Source organism: Magnolia sinica, chromosome 9 (assembly GCF_029962835.1).
Source record: "Magnolia sinica isolate HGM2019 chromosome 9, MsV1, whole genome shotgun sequence".
In the NCBI taxonomy this organism is placed as follows: domain Eukaryota; kingdom Viridiplantae; phylum Streptophyta; class Magnoliopsida; order Magnoliales; family Magnoliaceae; genus Magnolia; species Magnolia sinica.
Window position 1 is genome coordinate 80,823,901 of NC_080581.1, and position 23,675 is coordinate 80,847,575.

At 38.5% G+C, this 23,675-nt stretch overlaps 1 protein-coding gene across 1 annotated transcript in view; it reads right to left on the bottom strand.

Annotated features, from left to right (window-relative positions):
• Positions 1-1,132: 1,132 nt before the first annotated feature.
• The window catches only part of LOC131255840 (indole-3-glycerol phosphate synthase, chloroplastic-like), a 28,315-nt gene continuing 5,772 nt past the window's right edge, over positions 1,133-23,675 (bottom strand). The window contains exons 2-10 of the mRNA XM_058256724.1: positions 21,874-22,134; positions 21,585-21,761; positions 19,684-19,758; positions 19,512-19,556; positions 18,871-19,035; positions 15,083-15,161; positions 13,159-13,241; positions 8,471-8,539; positions 1,133-1,359 (exon numbers count right to left, since the gene is read on the bottom strand). Of these exons, the coding sequence (XP_058112707.1) occupies positions 1,276-1,359; positions 8,471-8,539; positions 13,159-13,241; positions 15,083-15,161; positions 18,871-19,035; positions 19,512-19,556; positions 19,684-19,758; positions 21,585-21,761; positions 21,874-22,134 (1,038 nt within the window). The 3' untranslated portion in view covers positions 1,133-1,275. The remainder of the gene's footprint in view (positions 1,360-8,470; positions 8,540-13,158; positions 13,242-15,082; positions 15,162-18,870; positions 19,036-19,511; positions 19,557-19,683; positions 19,759-21,584; positions 21,762-21,873; positions 22,135-23,675) is intronic.

Sequence of the window (23,675 nt, forward strand, 5' to 3'; positions counted from 1 at the left end):
CAGAGGGCCATAAAACAAACGGTTTCGATCACTGAATCATGGGCCTCGTAGTAGCACACATGTACAGCAACTCAGGCCATCCAGATGCATTGCAAAGGGATGAGCGTGGCTGGGATATTTACACTATAGTTGAATTGTTCTAGCCTTACTGATAAGCGGGCATTAAATAGACGGTCCAAATTCAATGGGGAAAATCAAACTCTCAGAGTCATGAGATCCGAACGATAATTGAGCCACGCCCCATTCAAAATGGATGGCGATCCAAGCAACATGAATTGGTGTATTATGTATGCTATGAAATGAACCTATGAGATCATAAAAGGCAAGAAACTACCAATCAAAAGGTGGGCCTCATCACATAAATGGAGCAATTTGTATTAGAACCTATCTTAATATAAATAATCTTGACCGTCCACATCAGACACTATTGATAAGCGTGCATTAAATAGACGGTCCAAAAGAAAATGGTCCATGGTCCATATTCAATGGGGAAAATCAAACTCTTAAGAGTCATGAGATCTGACACTTGGGCAACGCCCCATACACAATGGGTGGCCATCCAAACAATATGAATTGGTGTGTATTATGCATGCTATGAAATGAACCGCTGAGATCGTGAAAGACGAGAAACTACCAATCAGATGATGGGCCATGCCTACAGCTAAAATTACCAATTAAATTATTCCGAGCAACTGATGAAGCAATTCATGGTAGGCCTCATCACATAAATGGAGTAATTTGTATTTGGATAATCTTGACCGTCCACATCAGACACTAGTGATCTAGTACTTGATAGAAAGTGTGTGGATGGTGGACATAAATTATCAGAGAGCCTACTATAACTTTCATAGTCCATTTTTTCCAATCTTCTGACACTTTTCCAATGGATATCATCATTCTTCAGATTTCTTCTGTTACCAACAAATACTACATGTATACCAATCTAGACCGTCCAATTGTGGATGGATCATAAGCCCCAAAGCCATACTGATCAGACAATGCTGACCATAATTTGGATTGCAAACCAATTCTTTCTGACCATCCATTTGATGGCCACAAATTGTATAGTCAGGATCATCCAATCAGTGCATTTCAATCTCCTATGCAGACTCCATGCAATCTGGGAATGATGTGAGTTGCAGAACTGTAATTTGAAAATTACTGGCTTTTTATACGAGTTAAAAATACATAATAATGTGCCGGATTTATTCATATCAGGTAAACTCATCTTTAAAATAAAAATAAAAAAAAAACGATGACGATCGATCTTTAAGGTCAAACAGAAATATCTTTACCGAAAAGTCCTTCAATTCCTTTTCCAGGATCGCTCTGTTTCACAAGCGATTCCCCGACCAAAACCTGCATAGACACCAACAGTAGTTTTCCATCTCAGAATATAAATGACATGTGATGAAAGTAAATGGTTGAAAAGATAAATAATGACAACAACAATGACAACGACAATGATCAAAGAAGAAAAGAATGAAACGGAGGAGAGATCCTCCTTACGACAACAGACAGCTGAGGTGAGATCCTGCTCACAAAGACTAGATAGACAAATGGGCTCAGCCCAGATGCAAACAAAACAGTTGGCATCATGTGGGTGGACCCCACTGTATCTCACTCACTTATTGGGAAGCATCGTCTTTATTTTTTTTAATGGTGATGCGGGGTTTTCTTCGGTATTTTCCAACTGACAACTGCCCTCTTTTCAACAGCATCCTAGCCACATCCAAGCTATTTGGGACCGAATTCCATGATTGCTTGACAAAGGATGGCGGCCTGACATCAACCCTCCTTTACCTGGGCTAGGGACCAGCTGTTGAATGTGACCATGTGAGTGAAAGCTAAGATGGAACAGAAAACTTGCTAGGCTAGGGTGGGCAAACAGCTAGCTTCAATTTCATTAAACTCGAGAAAATCAACTACTAGAAAATCGGAACATTACCAAAGGAAAGAAGAAGAAAATAAAACCAATGGCTACTAGGTAATCACAGATGGGTCCTCAAAAGCACTTAGAAACTCAACAAAGTCTCCATAAATTTGAAGAACTGGACAACAAATATCATTTTTGGTTTGGATATCTCAACTGAATACTGTGCCAAATTCCAAGTTGACTCAGACTCCCAAGCCTTGGCCCGACAAGTGAAGTTTCAAGTAAACTTGGATTTACCCCATAACCATATTATTCATAACATTAGGAAACATGCATATATTTTTATATGAATGTGCTTAAATGCATCTGCATGTGCATGCATGCAAAAGCACATATGCGTGCAGGATAGTGCATGAGTTGTTTACCTCTTGTGATGGTATGCACGGGAATACACAAATGCAAACAGGTTATCTGGTTGTAAAATCTAGTTTTCAAGGCACTGATTGGAGATTTTTTGTTTCTTTCTTTCTTTCTTTGGTAAATACTCGACTAATTTCAGATTTTAGAAAACCCAAGTTTGCCCAGTCAACTCAACCCACGGATGGATAGAGGGAAGCCAGTTGACAAGGGCAAAGGCCTAGGTTATGTTTGGATGCTCAGATGAACTAAATTGCAATAATTCAATTAAATACAGGGGCAATGGCAAAAATGGATGGGTAACCAGGGCCTCTTGGGTAATGCCAGGTTCGATTGATGAGCTTCTCCTTCTGTGACTCAGGGGAGGAGGTGGGAGCATAGGGAGACTGGAGTGGGGCGTAGCTTTGATGGTGGTTAATTGGGCTCTTTGGCATGAAAGGAATAGTCGAACCTTCAGGGATAAAAGTAAATCGGAGGTGGCTGTTTTTGAGGGGAATAGGTTAGATGTTATTTCTTGGGGAAATTGTATCAAAGCCCCCAGCCTTAGTAGTAGCTTGTGATTGCCAGGCGGTAGTTGTTGCATTTTAGCCTTCGTGGCGGTTTCAATAAATTTATTTCATCTTTCAAAAAAAAAAGGCCCGGCCGGCATTGGGGGATTACAAGGAATGGCAGAGGCAAGGTCATGTTGGAATTTTTCGGCCAGAGGGTGCCTGGGATTCAAATTTCTCCAAAGCTGCCACTCTTATCCAAGATGTCAAGATTGCTGCTGATCATAGAAGGGGACTCACGGAACACGATTCACAATGGATGAAAGTAAGCAGGCACCCTAGAACTTGCAGACACGATTGGAGAAGCCTTAGACTTAAGATCAACTATCTCCATCATCATCATCATCCAAGCCTCAACGCAATTAATTGAGGTCAGCAACATAAATTCGGTTCCGTCATTCCACTCTATCAAGGGCCATACCTTCGCTCAGACCATAGGCTGACTTTTCTCATGTGAATCAGTCAGCTAACTCCAAGGCTGATTTTTTAGTTAGGGTGTCTACCAGGATGGATTAGCAGTTGTTGGTAGGTGTGAGGGTCTATAGTTGGTCTCGGCTTAATGTGTAGGTACTAGGTAGGCAGCTGTGTCTGCTTCTATTCTTTCCTGATGGCAGCCACGTTGGCTTTGTTTTCTTGTTCTTTGTTTTTCTTTCTTGAATAAAATTGCCATTTATAATAAAATAAGAAAATAGCTAAACGGATATGGAACCATTTTAATTCAAGAAAGGTTGAGATATACAAAGGAGGAGATGGCGACAGACGAAGATTCCATGGGACAGTTGAGCTACCGAGATTAAGGCAAGAGAGAAGCTGAAGAACAAGAGAGAGGGAAAGGTGGAAACAAGCTACCGTAATAGTACCAACAAGATCTCAAGAGTGGGGGTTGATGATGAAAGGATAGACAACACATCAAAGGTATGTGCTGCAGTTGTAAATTTTTACTCAAATCTTCTAAAGAAGATTAAAAGAGGTGATAACTTACACTTTAATTGGATTTCTAGAGAAGAGGTTGAATCTCTTGAAAAATAGCTTTTTTAAAGAAGAAATTAAGGTCGCGGTGGAGGATTTAGGCAAAGATAAGGCCCCTAGACCAAATGGTTAACCAATTGCATTTCTTCAAAAATTCTGGGAGATGATAGAAAAAAGAATTTGGTAGGCTTCATCAACAATTTTTTTTCCAGTGCAGTCACATTGCATTAGAGTTGGTGCAACTTTTATTGCTTTAATTCCGAAAAGGACGGAGTGGAGTGTTTGAAGGATTTTGAGGCGACGAGTCTTATAGGGGCCACTTATAAAATCCTAGCAAAAATTTTAGCTTACAGGTTTCATAAGGTATTGGCGGGGGGTTGATCTCAAAAAATTAAGGGTGTTTGTAGCAAGAAGGCAGATTATGGATAGTGATTTGATTGCACATGAATGCATCAATGCTCGCCACGGGGAAGGAAGGAAAGTAATTAGCAAGCATTATATAGAGAATGCATATGATCGTGTGGATTGGGATTTTCTAGATTACATGTGAAGTAAATTTGGTTGCGGACAAAAATGGAGGAATTGGGTGCAAACGTGGGTGAAATCGACTAAGTTTCAGTTCTAGTAAATGGATCTCCAAACAGTTATTTTTTAGGATCCAAAGGCCTACGTCAAGGGGATCCATTATCTTCATATTTGTTCGTAATGGTAGCAGACGCTAATCGTCTAAGTTTCAATTCTAGTAAATGGATCTCCAAAATGTTATTTTTGGGATCTACAGGCCTACGTCAAGGTACACAAAATGCCCGATAGAGGTGTGAAAATGGGTCTTTTTTACGGTTTTAGGCCGGATAAGTCGGACTTTCAAGTTTCTTATCTTCAATATGTAGATGACACCATTCTCTTGTGAGGGGAATGAAAGCAAAGTGGACTACTTAAGGAAGATCATTATATGTTTTGAGCAGTTTTGAAGATAAATATAATCAAAAGTTACTTTTGAGTGTTGGACTTTCAAAGGAAGAAGCCATCAATCTCGCTAACACATTCGGTTGTTGTGTGGGTTCATTTCCATCTACCTATCTTAGGCTTCCAATTTGTATAGATAAGTTGGCAAATCAGATGTGGGATAAAGTTATCTAGAGATTTGAAGGCAAGCTTTTCAAATGATAAGCATATATCTTTCTATGGTTGGTTAGTAGAAGTCAATCAAATCAGTTATGTCTAATCCTCTGATCTATTTTATGTCCCTTTTTAAGTGCCCAAAAATCAATATTGATCAAGTTGGAAGATAGATCAGACGATATGTATCGTATCGGCCAATACGGCCATATCGTATCCCTATCAGCCAGATACGATATGCGATACGGGTTCGGCCCGTTATGAAAAAATGGTGCTATATCGGGACCGATTTTTGATAGTCGTGTCGGTTTCAACCGATACGGCTAAAAATTACTTTTTTACTTTTTTTTCCTGTTGTTTTTCTCCTCTAATTTCTTTACAGATAGGGATTGTTTTAAAGGTATATCCAACCAAATGCATATCAAATTCAAAGACCAAAACTTTTTTTTTTTTACATCAAATAGAAGAATCAAAGCTCCCGGGTCTAGATCTACAAAAAAAATTAATTAATTAATTAATTAATGGTAAAAAAAATTTTGTTGTTTCGATCTGGATTCCCATCAAAACAACAATATAAATTATTTCAATCAGATCTTGGTGGATTTGATATGGATTTGGGATGTTTCCCTTCTTTTTTTTTGGTTTTTTATTTACGCTGTTATTTTCTAAAAAATTAAGAAAAAGGTTTTTTGATTAATTTTTATACAAATTTTTTTATGATGCTTGAGGAGTATTAGAAGACTATGTATCTACTGATTTGTTGAAGATTTTGGAGTTTTTTTTTTTAAATGAAGGTATTTTTTGAAAATTTTATTAAAAAATTTTAATTAGTTTTTTTTCTAATTCTTGTTATGACGCTAGAAGAGTATTAGAGGACTGTGTCTACCAATTTATTGAAGATTTTGGGCTTTTTCTTTTTCTTTTATCTATTTACTATTTTCTGAAAATTTCAGGAAAAAAAGATAGGTTTTTTCTTATTCTTATTATGATTCTTGAAGAGTATTAGAATATGGATCTATTGATTTGTTGAAGATTTGGGTTTTTTTATTTCTTTTTTATTTACGTATGTATTTTCTAAAAATTTCATAAAAAAAAGTTTTAAAATTATTATTTTTAAATTATTATTATGATGCTTAAGTAGTAGAAGACTATGGATCTAATAATTTCACACATGCTTTGATTTAAAAAAATATTTTCTGCTTTTTTTCTATTTTCAAGTTAATTTTTGAGCATTTTCTGTTTTTTAAAATAATTTTAGAAAATTTATATTAGTTGACAGATAATCATATTAGCAATATATGATATTAATTTTATGACATATATCAACAAAAAAAAAAAAAAAAAACACCACACCTTACAGCAAGTCAACCCGTCACACACACACCATCGAATATCTCACTTTTTTTTCTATTTTCTAATATATTTCCACATTTTTTGCTTCAAAAAAATTTGACCGATACAGGTCGATATGGCCCCGATCCCGATACGTGACACCATATCGTATCGTTTTTCCTCCAGGCCGATACGACGACCGATACCGCCATTCAGAACCATGGGTTGAAAAGGTTAATGTGGGATTCCTATGGTAGGGAACAGACGAAAAACTTAAGTTTCATCTATTAAAATGGGAAGAGGTGTGCAAGCCGTTTGAGGAAAGAAGAGTGGGTCTCTGGAAACTAGAGCAAATGAACATAACTCTTCAAGGAAAATGGATCTGAAGGTTTGGCATGGAAAAAGGAAATCTGTAGAGAGAGGTGATTGAAAAGAAGTATGGGGTTCAAATAGGGTGGTGGTGGAGAAGGGAGACATCTTTGTATAGGGCATTAGTAGTATGAAAATCATGGTATGCCGAAACGGTTATGTAACAGCCATAACAATAACGGTTGTAATTGTTACGCATTACAATGCTAAAATGGCCATTGTAGAAAAAGGTGGCCCGTAACGGCCTCGTAATGGTCCCAAAATAGGTTTTTTCAAAGAGAGAGAGAGAGAGAGAGAGAGAGAGAGAGAGAGAGATTGTAATAGCCGTTATGGTCCGTATTGTAATGGTAACAAATGGAGCCGTCACGGTCACTGTTACCATTATGGAACACCTTGGTAAAAATCAATAAATGAATTTTTTTCCAAGGGTCGCAAGAAACTCATTAGAGGCAAATATTTTGGTGGCTTGCAGTTCTCATTTTCAAAACAAAAAAAGTGATTTGGGTTCCCCCATGTCGTAGGAATTTTTCGAATGTAAAGGCAGAGGACTTGGTTAAACTCTTGGTGCTATTTCGTAAAGCAAAATTATCACCATGAGCAAGGATGAGATGGTGTGGCTTAAAGGAAAAAGTAGGCATTTCTCAATGAAAGCATGGCATAATGCCCTAAGTGGATCTTCTGAGGGAAGTTAATGCAGAGCCCTACAGCTTCATTTTGACGCTATGGTGCTCCTCCCAAGTTCGCGCATTAGTGTGGCTTGTGGGAAGAAAAAAGGTGCATGCAGTGGACAACGTTTGCAAGAAAGGAATGGTTCTCCCAAATGTTTGTGTGATGTGCTTTTGAAATGACAAGTAGGCAGATCATCTTTTTCTCCATTGCCTTTTTGCAATATGAATTTGGAACAGCTTTTTGCATCTATTTGGAGGGGTAACACCAAGCTCCATTGATAGTTTTTCTCCACTTGGCATGGAGGTGGCATGGGTGAGGTCGGCAAGGAATTATGAAGAATGGTGATGGTAGCCAAATTGTGGTTTAAATGGGGGGAAAGAAACTATTGTTGTTCTAGGAACTAGAGTGGGCGGATATCGGAAGCGTTCGATAGGGCAAAAGTAAATATAATGTAATGGGCAATAGTGTCACATGTATTAGCTGAAAGTTTTTTGTTTCCTCTATCTTGATCTGTCTAGTAATTCCTTAAGGCCTCAGCCTTTTCTGAATAAAATTATCGCCTTTCAAAACAAATACAACACCTCTTCTCTAACCAACATGTCGCTTGCGTAGAACATCTAAACCATGAAAAATATGTCCCCACCAAAAGGATCAACTATGGCAAAAACCACCATTGTCCACTCATCATGCAGACTACACCGCAACTGTTGGTTTGACTCAGTGCATGGGAGTGGCCCACCTAATGAGTGGATTGCTCCAATTTTCCCCACAAGTGATATTTATGGCATAGCCACCTCTGCACGGCTCGGTTTTTCTACACAAGTGACATGTTGGTGCTTAGGAAAGCTTTGTATGTGAAAGTTTCTAACCCCATATTGCAGTTCCATCTGAATCTATATTGGGGGTTCATTTGATCATATTCATCTTATAAATTACATGGGAATAGCCCCACTTAGGTCATTTCCACTTTCTTGAATTGAATTATTGCAATACAATTCAATTGAGCATCCAAACACAGGCTTAAGCTCACAGTTCTCTAGCATGTGACAGAGCTTTAAAACACTAGTGTCCACAACATGTCTGAAAAGCCAAAAAGCAACTCTAAATATAAAATAAACAAAAATTACCAACTTAATTGATATGTAGAAACCATGGAAATCACAATGCTTACCGCTTTAACTCCAGCTTCTTGAACATAAGCAATGTCATCAGGTGTAAACAGCCCGGATTCCCCGACCACCTGAGAAGTAAAGAAAGACAGATTTGGTGCCCGTCTGAAGTTACTGCATGCCACTGATGGGGAAAAAAGGAAGGCACGACTCTACACTAAAAGCCCATTGTCTTGAAATTGGTAGAAAAAGATATTAAAAGCATTAGCCAGTCTTTATATTCAAAGATAGCAGAACCATAGCCAAATGTACAGCTTGATGAGGCTTTCAAATCCATACATATGGGACCCATCAACTTTTTGATTGTAATCAACCTACATAATAGACTATTTGATAGCACTTGATTGTAATCAACCTATGTAGTAGTTTATTGCGTTGCACCTGTGGGAGTTCTATGCTCTCATTGCCAGTCCCCAGCCCAGAATAAAGGAGGGTTGCATCAGGTTGGCAGCCAACATCAAACTTATGACAAAACTTCCAACATGAATCCGAACAATGTGACAATCCAAATTCATGCTAGGGCATTTCTTGTAAGTGACGTGCTGCATCGGAACCTGGGTGCAGTGAGAAATGGGCAAGGGTTAGCTAGGGTGTCTCCCAGACGCGATGCACTACAATAGCACCCAGTTGCTGTGAGAAGAAGGCAAGAATTCCCACCCCATTTTAGATGTGTGTGGGTAAAGAAGCTAGTACAGGATAATAGAATTCATATTGCTAGACGGGATATAAGAACATTAACAGGAAAAGAGTATAGAGTCAGTAGATATGATCCAACAAGCGAGAGTTAACATAGCTTGTGTTCAGGAGACCAAGTTGAAAGGGGCCAAAACTAGAGAAATTGATAGATATAAGCTTTGGCGTATAGGAAAGCACAATAAAAGAAATGGGGTAGAGATAGTGGTAGATAAAGATTTAAAGGATAAAGTTGTAGAAGTTAAGAGAGTAAGTGATAGGATTTTATTCATAAGACTTGTGTTGGCAGAAGAGATGATCGATGTTATTAGTGCATATGCGTCAGAGCCTCACAGGTAGGGTTAGAGGATAAAATCAACAGACAATTCTAGGAGGATATGGATAGACTAATGCAAGAAATTCAGAATGGAGAGAGAATATTTGTAGGAGGAGACTTAAATGGTCATGTAGGAAAAGAAAGTAGAGGATGTGAGAGGGTACATGAAGGATGTGGTTTTGGGAGAAGAAATGAGATGGGGAAGTTATCCTTGATTAGGCTATGGCATACAATTTAGCTTAAGCAAACACATACTTTAAGAAGAGAGATGCACATTTAATAACTTTCAAAACTAGATCATACACAAGCCAAATAGATTTCTTTCTAGTTAGGAAGACAGAAAAATTAATATGTAAGGACTACAAGGTGATACCTGGAGAGAGTTTAACCACGCAACATGGGTTCATGGATATGGATGTTTACATAATTACACTACGAGATGGAAGAGAGGGAATGAAATTAATAGTTGCCCAAAAACTAGGTGGTGGAATTAAAAGGGAGAGAACAATGTTATTCAGAGATAAATTGATGGAACAAGTGGAATGTTGAGGAGGAAGTAAAATGTATGTGAAATTAGATGGTTAAGTGCATATTTAGGAGTATCTAGAGGGAAAAGCAAATCATATAAGGAAACTTGGTGGTGGAATGACAATGTACAAAAAGCTATTAATGAGAGACATGCATATTTCAATACCTGGCAAGGGACTAGAAACAATGAAAATCTTCCACAATATAGGAATATCAAAAAGATTGCTAAGTAAGCAGTAGATGAGGCTAAACTCAAGGCTCATGATGATCTTTACAATAGAGTGGGGACGAGAAGGTGAGAAAAATGTCTTCAAACTAGCAAAAAAATGAGAGAGGAAGAATAGGGACCAAAATCATGTTAGATGCATTGAGAGCGATGAACAAGAGGTTATGAGTCAAGGACAATGAGATCCGTGAAAGGTGAAGAAGATTTTTTTTTTTCTTTTTTCTTTTTTTTTGTTTAAAGAAATGGGGACCAAGCCCATGATTCATTGAAAAAATGGAGGGATGTACACATTTGGTTATTCGGGTGGGCTCCACAAGAAAAACGGGCCACATCTATCATATTACCTAACTGACATAAAAGAAGGAAAAGGAATGCAAAATGTGAGAAAAGAGGGAGAGGGGGCGACAGGCCTCCCATAGAAGCCAAGATCCAGAAACGACAATTGGTCCACTGCTAAGGGCAATCCACCCAAAGAAACAGAGGAAGAGCTGCCAAGGCGACCAAAACAAGAACATGGACCCAAAGCTGCCCAAGCTCAGCAGCAGCTGAATCTGCCAGAAAGACGAATGGCATATCTGCAAAGCTGGCAACCACATAACAACTGCCCACAAGCCATCAAAACCAGCAAGACATGGCCAAGGATTTTACCCAAGCTGAAAATTTACAAAAACTGAAACCAGCCAGCCCACAATAACAGAGGCAGGAGAAATGCTAGCAATCATGGAGGCAACCGAGAAACCCAGGGAAGACTGCTTGATATGGTACTAGCGACGAGGCCATGGGCCCGAAAGTGGTAGAATCCGCCTCCAGCGCGACTCGAAGGCAGAGATTGCAAAGAAACTGATCATCCGATCCCAGTTTTGGGCCTGGAGAGCCTAATCTAGCCCAGACCAGCACTATCCAGAAACATGGAGCCTCTAATGGATCTTGGGAGGCCAGCTCGCTGAAGGAAGACGGCGTCCAAAGGCCCCATGCTGGCCAACTTGGCGAGCCCGTCAGCCACCGAGTTTCCTTCTCTAAGTGTATGAACGAAGCTGATGTGAAGAAGCTATTTTCAAAGGTTATTAAATGACAATCACTCTAAAAGCATAGAGATGAAAGGAACCATATACTCAAACCACGTCGAAGTCCATTGATACTTTCGTCGGATTAGGATATCTAAAGCGAAAGAAGCTTTAAGAAACATGCAAACGGGAAAGGCCCTTAGACCAAATGGTATACCAATGGAGGTTTGGAAGTGTATGGGAGATAATGGGTTGTTTTGGTTGACAAAGGTGTTAAACAATATTGTAAGATCGAAGAAATGTCAAACAAATAGAAGAAAAGTACCATGGTACCTATTTATAAGAATAAACGAGACATACAGTGCTGAACTAATTATCTTAGGATTAAACTTATGAGCCATATTATAAAACTTTGAGAAAAAGTGATTGAACAAAGACTAAGGCATGAGACGAAGTATTGGAAAATTAGTTTGGTTTCATGATAGGGAGGTCTACCACTGAAACTATTTTCCTACTTAAACAATTGATGGAGAAATATAGGGAGAGGATGAAGGACCTCCACATGGATTTTATTGACTTAGAGAAAGCTTACGATAAGGCCCCTAGAGAGTTAATCTGGTGGGTCTTGGGATAGAGGAGTTTTGAGAGGATATCTTGACATGATTAAGGATGTGTATGAAGGAAAGTAATATTAGATGGATAACAAGATGAGGGAAAGTAATATTAGATGGTTTGTTCATGTGCAACGGAGACCGGGAATTGCGCTAGTTAGATTAAGTGAGTTTATACTAGTTGAAGGCTTTAAAAGGACAAGGGGAAGGCCCAAAAAAAAGTGGGCTGAGGTAGTAAGAAAAGACTTGATGACCTTTTTTCTTTCTTTTAACTCACGCACTCACACCACAATGGGATTTCACCACAGTGGGTACTCGAACCCATGACCTCGTGTTTAAACTCTTGTTAGTCTGCCACCGAGGCATGAGTAAAGACCCAGAAAAAGACTTGATGACCTATGATCTAACTAAAGTTATGGCCCTTGGTAGAGTGGAATTGCAGAAAAGGATTCATGTAGCCAACCCCAATCAGTTGGGATAAGGCTTAGATGATGAAGAAGACAAATGGGACCCATCATTTGGTGATCCAGAATGTTGATCTGACGGATGGGGGATGCCCCAAAATTCTACCGCAATAGAAGTCCCTAACCTTTCATTCTTTATCTTTTTTTACATTGAATGTGGGGCCGTTGCTATATTTATTTCTTAGCTGTCTATTTGTAGGCAACCGCCAAAGGGTTAGGATCTTCCTGTTAGGTATATTTTTGAAGCATCGCCCATCCACAATGGGAGACGTGAGCCAGCAGTATGGATCACCAAATTACGGGTCTACATGTGTAGAACCAGGGGCCAAGGGAAACTGTACACCTGCAAAAAGCTAATCATCATTTCGTAATCAAAATAAATGCTCATGTACTTGGGATTTGGGACAACACTACAATGGTACTTCACAGCCATTTTCTAAGTTGCCAGGTCTCATCCACAGATGCCAATCCAGACCATCCAAATTGCAGGGCCCATCATGGACTGATCATAGCCTGAAAATCACACTCATCAAAAGATCCTAACCATCCAATTGCTGGCTGACAGATGACAGTTTAGGATGGCCAGCCATTCAATTCTGATAAATAAAATCGGATAGATCATATGGCTTGTTGAATTTCAGGCCACACTCCCTCCACAAGGTGGCCAACAATTAGGACAGTATGGATTTATGCACCTAATGAGGGACAACTTAAAAACTGGAGGTGAACTATCATCATTGTCTGCCCTGTGTACTTAGTATCTCAAATAGGATATTGATTACCTTGACATCTAAGATTTCAGTAGGCAAAAGATTTAATTCTTGGACAGAGGCATAGACACCACTTACGATTATGTCTCTTTCACGGATAGCTTGGCCACGCTCCCCCTCAAGAAGCTTCTTTGTGTTGCTGGTATCAACTTTGAACGTTTCTGCAGAGATGTGTAGCGCAGCTGTCAGTTTATATCATTGCCTCATTTAGGTTTCTTATTGGCTCAATTACAAAAGCTCCTACATGTATGTATGTGGTGAACTTTTTAACATACCCCTCACCTCCTCCAAGAAGATGAAGATATCCAAGGGAAGGGAGGGATGCAATTCAGTTTGCATTCCTATGCTTTGGGAGCGTATCTAGCCACATTCACCTCTACACACCACCACACCTGGCACATGTGTGGGACATCTGTGCCATGCACCTCTACTCCTGGCCACACCAGGAAGATGGGTCCCGTCGTTTAATGACCTGGCACAAGAATCAGACTGGCCTACTCATCAGGAGATCATGACCATGCATGTATGAAAAGAATGGACAGATTTGCCAACAACATTCAACATACAAATGTGACCCACCTAATTACTACGCCAGTCTGATTTTGGACTAGGTCATCTACACAGTGGGCCCCACTTCATGGACAGCTTGGATATCCAAGTTGGCATGTGTGGCTGCATGTAGAGGTGAATATAAGCTTTTAGCAACATAGGCTTTTGGAAAGTGAAAACACTAGCCAAGCTACGAATTTGCACCCACTCTTGATGATTCTAGGAGTGTAAACATAATCCATGAACTATCGTCAACCTAGAGCAAACGGGCCTTGTAAAATTATCATAATTCCACTATCTAGTAATAATAATATTATTATTATGGATATTTCTTGAAAATCCAATTCTATGGAAATTATTGTTGGCTATGTCAACAAAAGCCTCACATGGTTTGGGGTGGGACAAGTAGAGGTATTCACCAAAGACTTCCAAAACTAATTAAAAAAACCAACATCAAGGGGTAACAAATAACCTCCCAAAATAGCTAAACCATATATGGAGCCAAAACTCGGTTAGTCGGTTATGAAGTGCAACTAGCCCAAGGACAAAATTGGTGCAAGTAGTTCAGACTCCATTCCATGATACATGTGTAACAGGAAACCCACTTCATTCTCCACCAAACCTGAGTTGAGTTTCTAAACCATGCATATAGGACTACCCAAAAGGGAGGTAAACCAGAACAACAAAAAGATGATGAACTACAAAGCAATAGTCTCTACAAAGGCAGAAAGCAAGAAGATTTTACTAATTACAAATTACAATTGGGCATACATTGACTTACCGACATCACGGTTATTTATACCAATTAGTTGGATTCCATCTATTCCCAATACACAGACAAAACTCGGTTAGTCGGTTATGAAGTGCAACTAGCCCAAGGACAAAATTGGTGCAAGTAGTTCAGACTCCATTCCATGATACATGTGTATCAGGAAACCCACTTCATTCTCCACCAAACCTGAGTTGAGTTTCTAAACCATGCATATAGGACTACCCAAAAGGGAGGTAAACCAGAACAACAAAAAGATGATGAACTACAAAGCAATAGTCTCTACAAAGGCAGAAAGCAAGAAGATTTTACTAATTACAAATTACAATTGGGCATACATTGACTTACCGACATCACGGTTATTTATACCAACTAGTTGGATTCCATCTATTCCCAATACACGGACAAAACTCGGTTAGTCGGTTATGAAGTGCAACTAGCCCAAGGACAAAATTGGTGCAAGTAGTTCAGACTCCATTCCATGATACATGTGTATCAGGAAACCCACTTCATTCTCCACCAAACCTGAGTCGAGTTTCTAAACCATGCATATAGGACTACCCAAAAGGGAGGTAAACCAGAACAACAAAAAGACGATGAACTACAAAGCAATAGTCTCTACAAAGGCAGAAAGCAAGAAGATTTTACCAATTACAAATTAAAATTGGGCATACATTGACTTACCGAGGTCACGGTTATTTATACCAATTAGTTGGATTCCATCTATTCCCAATACACGGTCCATTTCCCTCTCATTGTGCACCTTGAGAAAATAAATAAAGAACCAAATCACTTGATTAGAGTGGTTACTCAATGAAGCATTATTCTTCAACCAGAAACCATAACAAATAAGAAAGAGAAACAACGACTCAAAAAAGAGAATTTTTAGTTCAAAGCAATATCTCGTGGTTAGAATCATCAACGACTTTCACATGATCAACATGCTTATTTAATCTTCAACAATGTATGCAGTATCGATAATATCAGCCGATATTATCGATAGCAAACTCCAGGGATACAAAGCATCCCTAGAGTACAGCTGGAGATGAAAAAATCATGTGTGTCGCTCGAAATATCGCACTGTATCGCAATGTATTGGCCATATCTCGCGATAACGCAAGATATCGCAACTTTTCCCTTTACAAAATTTATTGGTATCGGCGATACCTGTCGATATCGACAACTATCGTCAATACATTCCAGGAACCGCAACGGAACATCCCAAAACCAGCCGAAATCTGATTTTTTCGACATTTTTCTTCAGATTTCTATCTTCTAACTTGTTTGTGGGTGGATTTTAGTCCATCCTTCGCTTGGATTTGGGAGAAAAACCTACATTTGAAATCAAAATCAAGATTTTCTTGCGTTTCTCAAAAAGGTGAGTTATTTTACGTTTAGATCCTTTTTTTAATTAAATCATATAAAATCAATGTGAAATCATAAGAAATTCCCGATTCTTCATGTTTTGCACAGAAAATCAAGGATTTCAACCTTCAATTTCGAGATTTAATGGTAGGTGGTCCTATTTGGGGAAAATTGGGAAAAACTCAAAATTTTCCCAATTTCTCCCAAATTACTTACAATCTTGCACTCCAAATATGAAATCAAACATGTATGAGGCCTGATCTACTGATTTATTAAGTTTTTATCAAATTTTAGAAAATTTAATTTTATATTTTTTAAAAAATTATATAAATACTTTTTTTTTCGAAATTTCACTTCTAACAGTAGTCAATTGAGTTCAATTTCAAAGAATTTAGGAGCATTTGATGGAATGATCATCACATACACTCAAATTTCAAGATTTGAGGGTAGGTCCAATTTGGGGGAAATTGAGGATAATTCAAGATTACGAGCCCCATCGAGATGGAGATGATGATTACGAGCCACCACGCAACATTATATGGGTCTAGGCCACAACCAGTCACCTCATTCATAAGTATATTTCTTAATTTTTTACTTCTTCTTTTGCTTTTGAATAAATTGGTTGTGTTTCACAAATGTTTTCTTACATTTATAAATGCTATGAATTCGCTTTGAATATAGTTGCATTAGTTCAGTCAGACAATGCATAGCTTAGGACCCTAAACAAAGGAACGTATTATGTGCACTTTTTTTTTTTTTGAAATGGTATGATTTAAAAGAGTCTATTAAGGTCTTCTTTAACAATCCCTGAAGTTTCATTGAAAAATTCAACCAATGTTTCCCCATGTTTCCCAAAAAATGTGATACATTACCCGATACAAACGATATATCCTGTGCAATAACCAATACATATCTGTATCCCAAGGGTGAGATATGTAATGCGATACCGATACTACGAACATTGATCTTCGGGTAGTAAGTTGTTCCATTGTCTTTGAAATACAAAAAAAATGTTTAATTAACTAATTATAAACAAAATCATAAGTTTATACATTATCGTACCGACTGGGGAAAAAAACTCGACAAGGACATGACTCAGCTAAGCCAAGTCGATGCTTCCCTACCAATCTTTTTTGACTTGACTAAGCAAAAATTATCCAATTAACTCAGCCAAAATCCAATCAACTAAAAGAAGGAAAAAAAAAATTACAGTGAGAGAATCGCACAAATAAAGACTAAGTCAAGAAGACAGGACTAATCAACTTGGAACCCAAGTTAAATCGGGAAGTTCTTTAAAAAAACGCTAGAAGAAGACGAAGAAGAAGCAAGCAAGCTTGAGTTTGTATATACCTTGATAAACTTAAAAGGACTAGCTTCATGAAATTAATGCAATATTATGATTAACTTTTATGTTTTCGCCCTTTGGGCATTTCTACAAGGAGGTGTTTGATAGGAGGGAAAACAAAGGAAAAGAATAGAAATGTGTAATGATCTGCAGGGTACCCCAAAAAAGATGCATGCAGTGGATGTGGGAGAAAGCATCATGGCAAAGACTGTTGGTACATGTATATAGCAAAGGCACCCAAAGACTCGCAGATCTGAATAGGAAGGTGGCTGTCCCAGGATAATTTCAAAAGGCAATCTGTTTCCCAACACAGGTGTCATGGTCCAGTTGATTAAATGTGGCAGTTAACGCTGCTTCGTTCCAAAAACTCTTTGGAACATCCTTCTCAAAATAGCAATGCCCAAGTGACCTCCAACCCATTAGCTTAGCCTGGCTAAAAGTATTTCCCATGCAACTCCATGTATATTACTGTTTGTTGTGATTTTGTCAGGTTACAAGTGTCAGCAATTTCCCTAACACTATCCAAACATTGATTCCTATGGATTTTGAATTTGGGGGTGTTGTTTGAATAGTAGGTGGAAATCTCATATTCCGCTCACATGGTTCACCTCATTTCTCATGCATAAGAATTTGACTATGGAAAGAGACATAAGGGGTCGTTTGGCACTGTGGATTGGAGGGGATTGGAGGGGGTTTCAAATCCCCTTGGTTGTTTGGCAGCATAAAGTAAATGGGGATTGCCAATCTAGGCAGTTGGGGGTTCGTAATCCACGGTGAGAGCTTGGATTACACCTAAAATCATTTCAATAGTTGCAGGTGTAACATGTATGTTACTATACACTATCATTCTATTGGGCACATGGCCCACTAACGATGATCAGAACCGTCCAAACATTGTCCATGTAAATCAGCATCGTCCAAACAGTCCAGTACCGTCCAAACATTGTCCATATTAATCGACGATTAAAAATCATTGGTTAGTCACTCAGACATGATCTTGTGTTTGCGGTTGATCCGAGACTTAGAATTTCATCATTTTCAGGCAAAGCATATATTTCAGCGGGCTTATCACAACCATAGTGTCAAAAATTATATATCTCACTAATTAGGGATATTAAAGTTGATTTAGTAATTAAATTCAAACCCCTGTGAATATACCATGCATATGTATTTTTGAATTAAAGTTGATTCACACTCCAGGGTGCCAAACGTACCGGGAGGATTGCCAATCCAGGGGGTTTCCAATCCTAGGGGTTCCGAAACCAGCGGGTTCCAAATCCACACTCCCAAACAGGCCCTAATGATGGTATGTGGAATCTTCTATTTTATTTCCAAACCAAACATGGTGAAATGTCCCGGCATAAGAAGTGCTCCATTTTCCTTTCCTTTCCCTTGTTTTCCCTCATATCAAACCATCAATAAATTCCTTAGGATCAAGTTTTAAAAATAAAAATAAAAAATTGCGAGACTAGAGTTTTAGGTAACCTTCGATTTTTCATGGTTCCCAAGGCCGACAATTGGATCTTCGTTGGTATACGAATGGGAAATTCAGTCTTATCTCAGACAAGATTTATATTGGGAAATATGGGAAAAAGCCAGCCCACTTAATGTGGATGGCATTTTCCACACCGTGCCAAACACCAAACACATCAAAATGGTGCTTGGGGAGCCCAGGAACCATGAAGTGGCATACACCCAAACATTTCCTAAAGCAATTCGCCATGCATAACTAAATAAAACACAAGAAAATATTTTTACAAACCTCAACTAGCGTTGCCAGGCCAAGTATTTTGCAGATCTTAGTCATGTATTTGATGTCAAGATCAGGCAACACAGCAGCAATTAAGAGGATTGCATCAGCGCCTTTTGTTCGAGCATAGAAGATTTGCCATGCATCGATGATGAATTCTTTGCAAAGAAGAGGGCACTGCATTTTTCTCACTTGAGTAAGGTCATAGGAAAAAAAAAAGACATAAATCAAAATGAAATTTAGACCCATTAAATCAGATCTATAGATAATGAATGTTAGTTTTGCAACTGGGCTGAGCTGGGCTGGGCCGGGAGAAAGCATGTCCAGGTCCAGCCCACGAGCAAACTTGAGCCTAGGCCCCTGCCTGTGAGTTAAGCAATCAGGCTCTGGCCAGGGTGGCCCATCAACCAAATAACCCAGGTTTTCTCAAGCCTACTTGTTAAGCCTTTAGGCAGATGCAACCACCACAGGATCATCCCAATTAGTTATCAGGCTGAAACTTAAGCTTGGGTCCTATAACCTAACTCGTCTCAAGACTCAGCCTAACCCAGCATGAAACCAGTTGGACTCGGGCCAGGCCGGTGCTAGCCCAACCCTGCAGCAACCTAACAAGTATAGAACGAGTAGCATAGATATATATTAAGAAAGCAGACCTTTACTCCAGCATTGCGTATTGCCTCCAGATTTCCAAAGCTTCCCTAAATTATTGACAAAAATGGATGAACAAAATGGTATATACTGAATGGTTCAGCTCTCAATCAAACTCTTGAGTTCCATGAGTTAATCAATGCAATGTAGCAATCAAAACAAGCAAAGAATGTCTACCTGGAAGTATTTTGAATCTGTCAAAACGCTAAGGCATGCCGCTCCACCTTTTTCATAAGCTTGAGCAATTTGAACCTGTTGTGAAACAATTCCAAAACTAAACAAATGATCACATGATGAAAGAGAACATTATAAATAAAGGGATGTGTAAAAAATCACTTTCAAGATTGTATATTATCGTGGTTGTTGCGGCAGAGGACAACCTCACCATGTGCAAAAAAAAAAAAAAAAAAATTGTAAAAAGTTATATAGAAACCCACTCTACAACAAAGTTTTATATCCCCTTAACCTTCACCCTGATCAAATAGGTTGTTTATGATTTTTATATATTAAAAATACTGCAATATTCACTTCAGGGCACTGCCCAAGTGCCCATGGCAACAAAAGCAGGATGGTAGTCCTGACAAAGCAATCTAGATGGAACTGAATCTAATGGAAGAATAGGGTCTTCTTACTAATTTGAAGGTCCATCTCCACCTTCCAATGCTCCAATCTTCATGAACTTCTCTATTATAGCAGGAATTTAGATAAAGGAAAAGGGTAGAACAGTGGAGCCTCACCTCCAATAGAGCCTACAGGAGTCTCATCGATCACTCATCAACTATGACTAGTGCTTCAGTGTTTTTCGTATTTAGAGCTGGCTCCTTGTCAGCTGGAGCAGCTCTTAGAGAGGCTCCATCTCGAGTTGTATAGCTTTGCTAGGTTTCTCTTTTCTGTTTATGTTTTGTTTTGTTGCTTTTCGCTTGTTTGTTTTGTTTTGTTTTCGTTCTTGGGCTTGCTTTGGCCCCTTAATAAAATTCTGAACCTTCAAAAAAAAAAAAAAATCATTGAATCAAAAATATTCCATGGCATCTCCAAAGTTCCATATGTATGGGTCTATATAGCAATTATCCAAGTCCTTAAGAGCAAAAGAGGCCAATATGTAAGCACTATGTCTCCAATTACACTTTCTTAAAATAAATCAAATTAATCCTATAAAAACTTGAAATAAAATAAAGAAATAAATAAGGAAATCCTAACAAAAGAGTTCAAATCCCACTCAAAAGTCTCAAACTCCCACGTATTTGTAACTGTATCGGCTTCTAGGCCTGTACGGTTGTACAAAAGGCCTTTTCTAACATATGCAGTTTGAATATAGCTCGTAAAAAACTGCCGGTTGGAGTTGTTGACCTCCATAGTCCAATCAATCCATTGTTTTAGCCTACCAATTGACCTTGTGGGTCCAATGGGCTAATCGGATCATTTGTCCATGGTCCATCAGATTGGATCTGTGCCCCCATATAGTCTAATCAGACAACAAATAAAAGTCACCCTCGTAATGTTTGTTCAGAAGGTGAGATGACACCAGAAGGCAAAAGGCATCACATGGCATACATTTTAGAGTCTCCCCAGCAAGCAACTTCAACCCATGGTAATTTTGTCACGGGTAAATGCATTGCAATCACTAAATGTATCTCAAGATCAATCTTCCACTAAGAAACAGTTCATGTTCTGATTTAATACTATCCTCTTTTATGATGGTTACTCGCACACAAAAACAAATGTCTAATCCAGATGGCAAAGAAAAGATTTAATGGAGAAATGGTTTTAATTGGAAAACAAGAGCATATAACCTTAGGCGGCATTTGAAGTTACTACATTTGCATTGCTTGAATGACCATTGAGCTCAATTCAGCTCTTTGCCACATTGAGCTCACTTGCCATTTTGAGCAGGTTTTACAGACTTTCTCTATTCAGATCAATTTGGATCTGGTGTCCATGCTTTCCAAAGAAAAACCAATTTGGAAGTTTAAGTCACTGACGTTTAAATAGGGTGCAATGTGATTATGCAATCTTTCCCAGGCAAAGCCTGAAGTAGACATTACAAGATAGGGAAGATATTGCCAGAGTAGCAAAGTTACCGGATCAAAATCCTCTCGCAACACTCCTCTGCTTGGAGAAGCCTTCTTCACTTCAGCTATTAAAGCTGGCATACCAGTTCGCAAATGGGCTGCCTTCAAAGCTCCAACAAAATCTCTTGCAGGAGGAGCATCCTCAAGAGCTTTTTTCAATGACAACAAAGGCTTTCGCTCTTTTAACTGAGGACACAAAAAAAAAAAAAGCACAACAGTATTACACAAAAATAATAATAATAATAATAATAATAACCCAAGAGTAACCAAAGAAGAATAAATCAGGGTTTGAAAGTACCTGCGAAACTTCCACATCCTTGTTCCATACTATTTCCTCTAGAATGTTGCGAGGAGTGTTGCCTTCATTCTGTAGGCGGAACTCGAAGGGGCCTACATAGTGCAAAGGAGGTCCCGTTGGTGGCCGCCTTCTAATTCTAATTCCCTGGCTAGCAAGTACTTCTTCTTGCATTCTCCCGAATTCCCACTCCTTAATTTCAATAGGATTCACATCAGAATCACTGATTGTTGAAAGTATAGCAGACACATCCTTGGAGTCAGACTGCAAAAAAAAAAAAAAATCATAATCTATTATAAACATCAAATACTATATATGATCATCATGGTTTTATCATTATTCACATGTTTTATGCTGCCTTTCATGGTTTGTAAAAACATGATGCATTGCATCCAAATCATGGTTGAGATGAAAATGTGACCTCCTAACCTTATCCCAGCTACAATTTGGGGCAGAAAAAGCAGGATAATGCGGGCCCACTTAATGCAGGTCCAATTTTATTCACTGACCCAACAAACAAAAAAAAGATAAAAAACCCTCAGGCGATTTGCAAATCGACTCGAAACAAAACACTGAGTCTAAAATCATGTTCCTGAGAACTCCTGCTCAGAGACTTTTACTGATCACATCCATTGCAGAGAAACTTTAAGTGAGTAACAAAGTTAAGAGAAATAAATGATACTCTGGCAGGGTTGTGCATCACTATGGCATACAATCTAGCTCTAGCAAACACATACTTTAGAAAAAGAGATGAACATTTAGTAACTTTCAAATGCAGATCATAAATTAGTCGGATTTCTTTCCACTTGGAAGACAGAAAGATCAATATGTAAGGATTGCAAGGTTATACAAGGAGAGAATTTGATTGTGCAACATAGTTTATTGGTTATGAATGTCCACATTCAGAGATGGAAAAAAATGAGTGAAATTAATGCATCAGGAAACTAGGTGGTGGAATTTAAAATGAAAAAAAAACAAAAAGTTATTCATTAATAAATTGATGGAAAACAGAATTGGTGTTTCTGAAATGAAAGCGGGGCAGCATTGGAGGTCATTAACAGGAGGAAGTTAGATGTTATGAGATGAGCTTCAATTTTGGGAGGATATGGTAGACTAATACAAGAAATTCTGAATAAAAAGAGGATATTTATAGAAGGACACTTAAATGGTTGTGTGAGAAAACAAAGTAGAGATAAGTGTGCACATGGAGGATATGGTTCTGGGAGAAGATATGAGATAAAGGACGATATCCTTGACTTCACTATGGCATACAATCTAGCTCTAGAAAACACATACTTTAGAAAAAGAGATGAACATTTAATAACTTTCAAAAGCAGATCAAAAATTATTCAAATAGATTTCTTTCTTCTTAGGAAGACAGAAAGATATGTAAGTATTGCAACGTTATACAAGGAGAGAATTTGATTGCACAACATAGGTTATTGGTTATGAATTTTTACATTCAAAGATGGACGAAAATGATGTAGAGCGGGTAGCGGACACTTTCATGTCCAAGATGGATTAGAGATGGCCCGATCGGAGGCAAAAGTCATCAAGACCGTCAGAACCTTAAAACAGGCATATCTCGCAAACCGGAATGAGTTACTCGACGTACCATATATGATTTTGGGGTAGGACGAGCTACTTTAGCCAACCAACCCGGCTATGCCAAGTTGCCCATGCTGAATTTGCGAGATTCCATCATATCAACGGTCGAATTCCATATTTAATTCCGTTTTTACTATAAATAGTAAGTTTTAGTTTGATTATAACTCTTCATCCATTGGGCTTTAGGAGCTGCACGC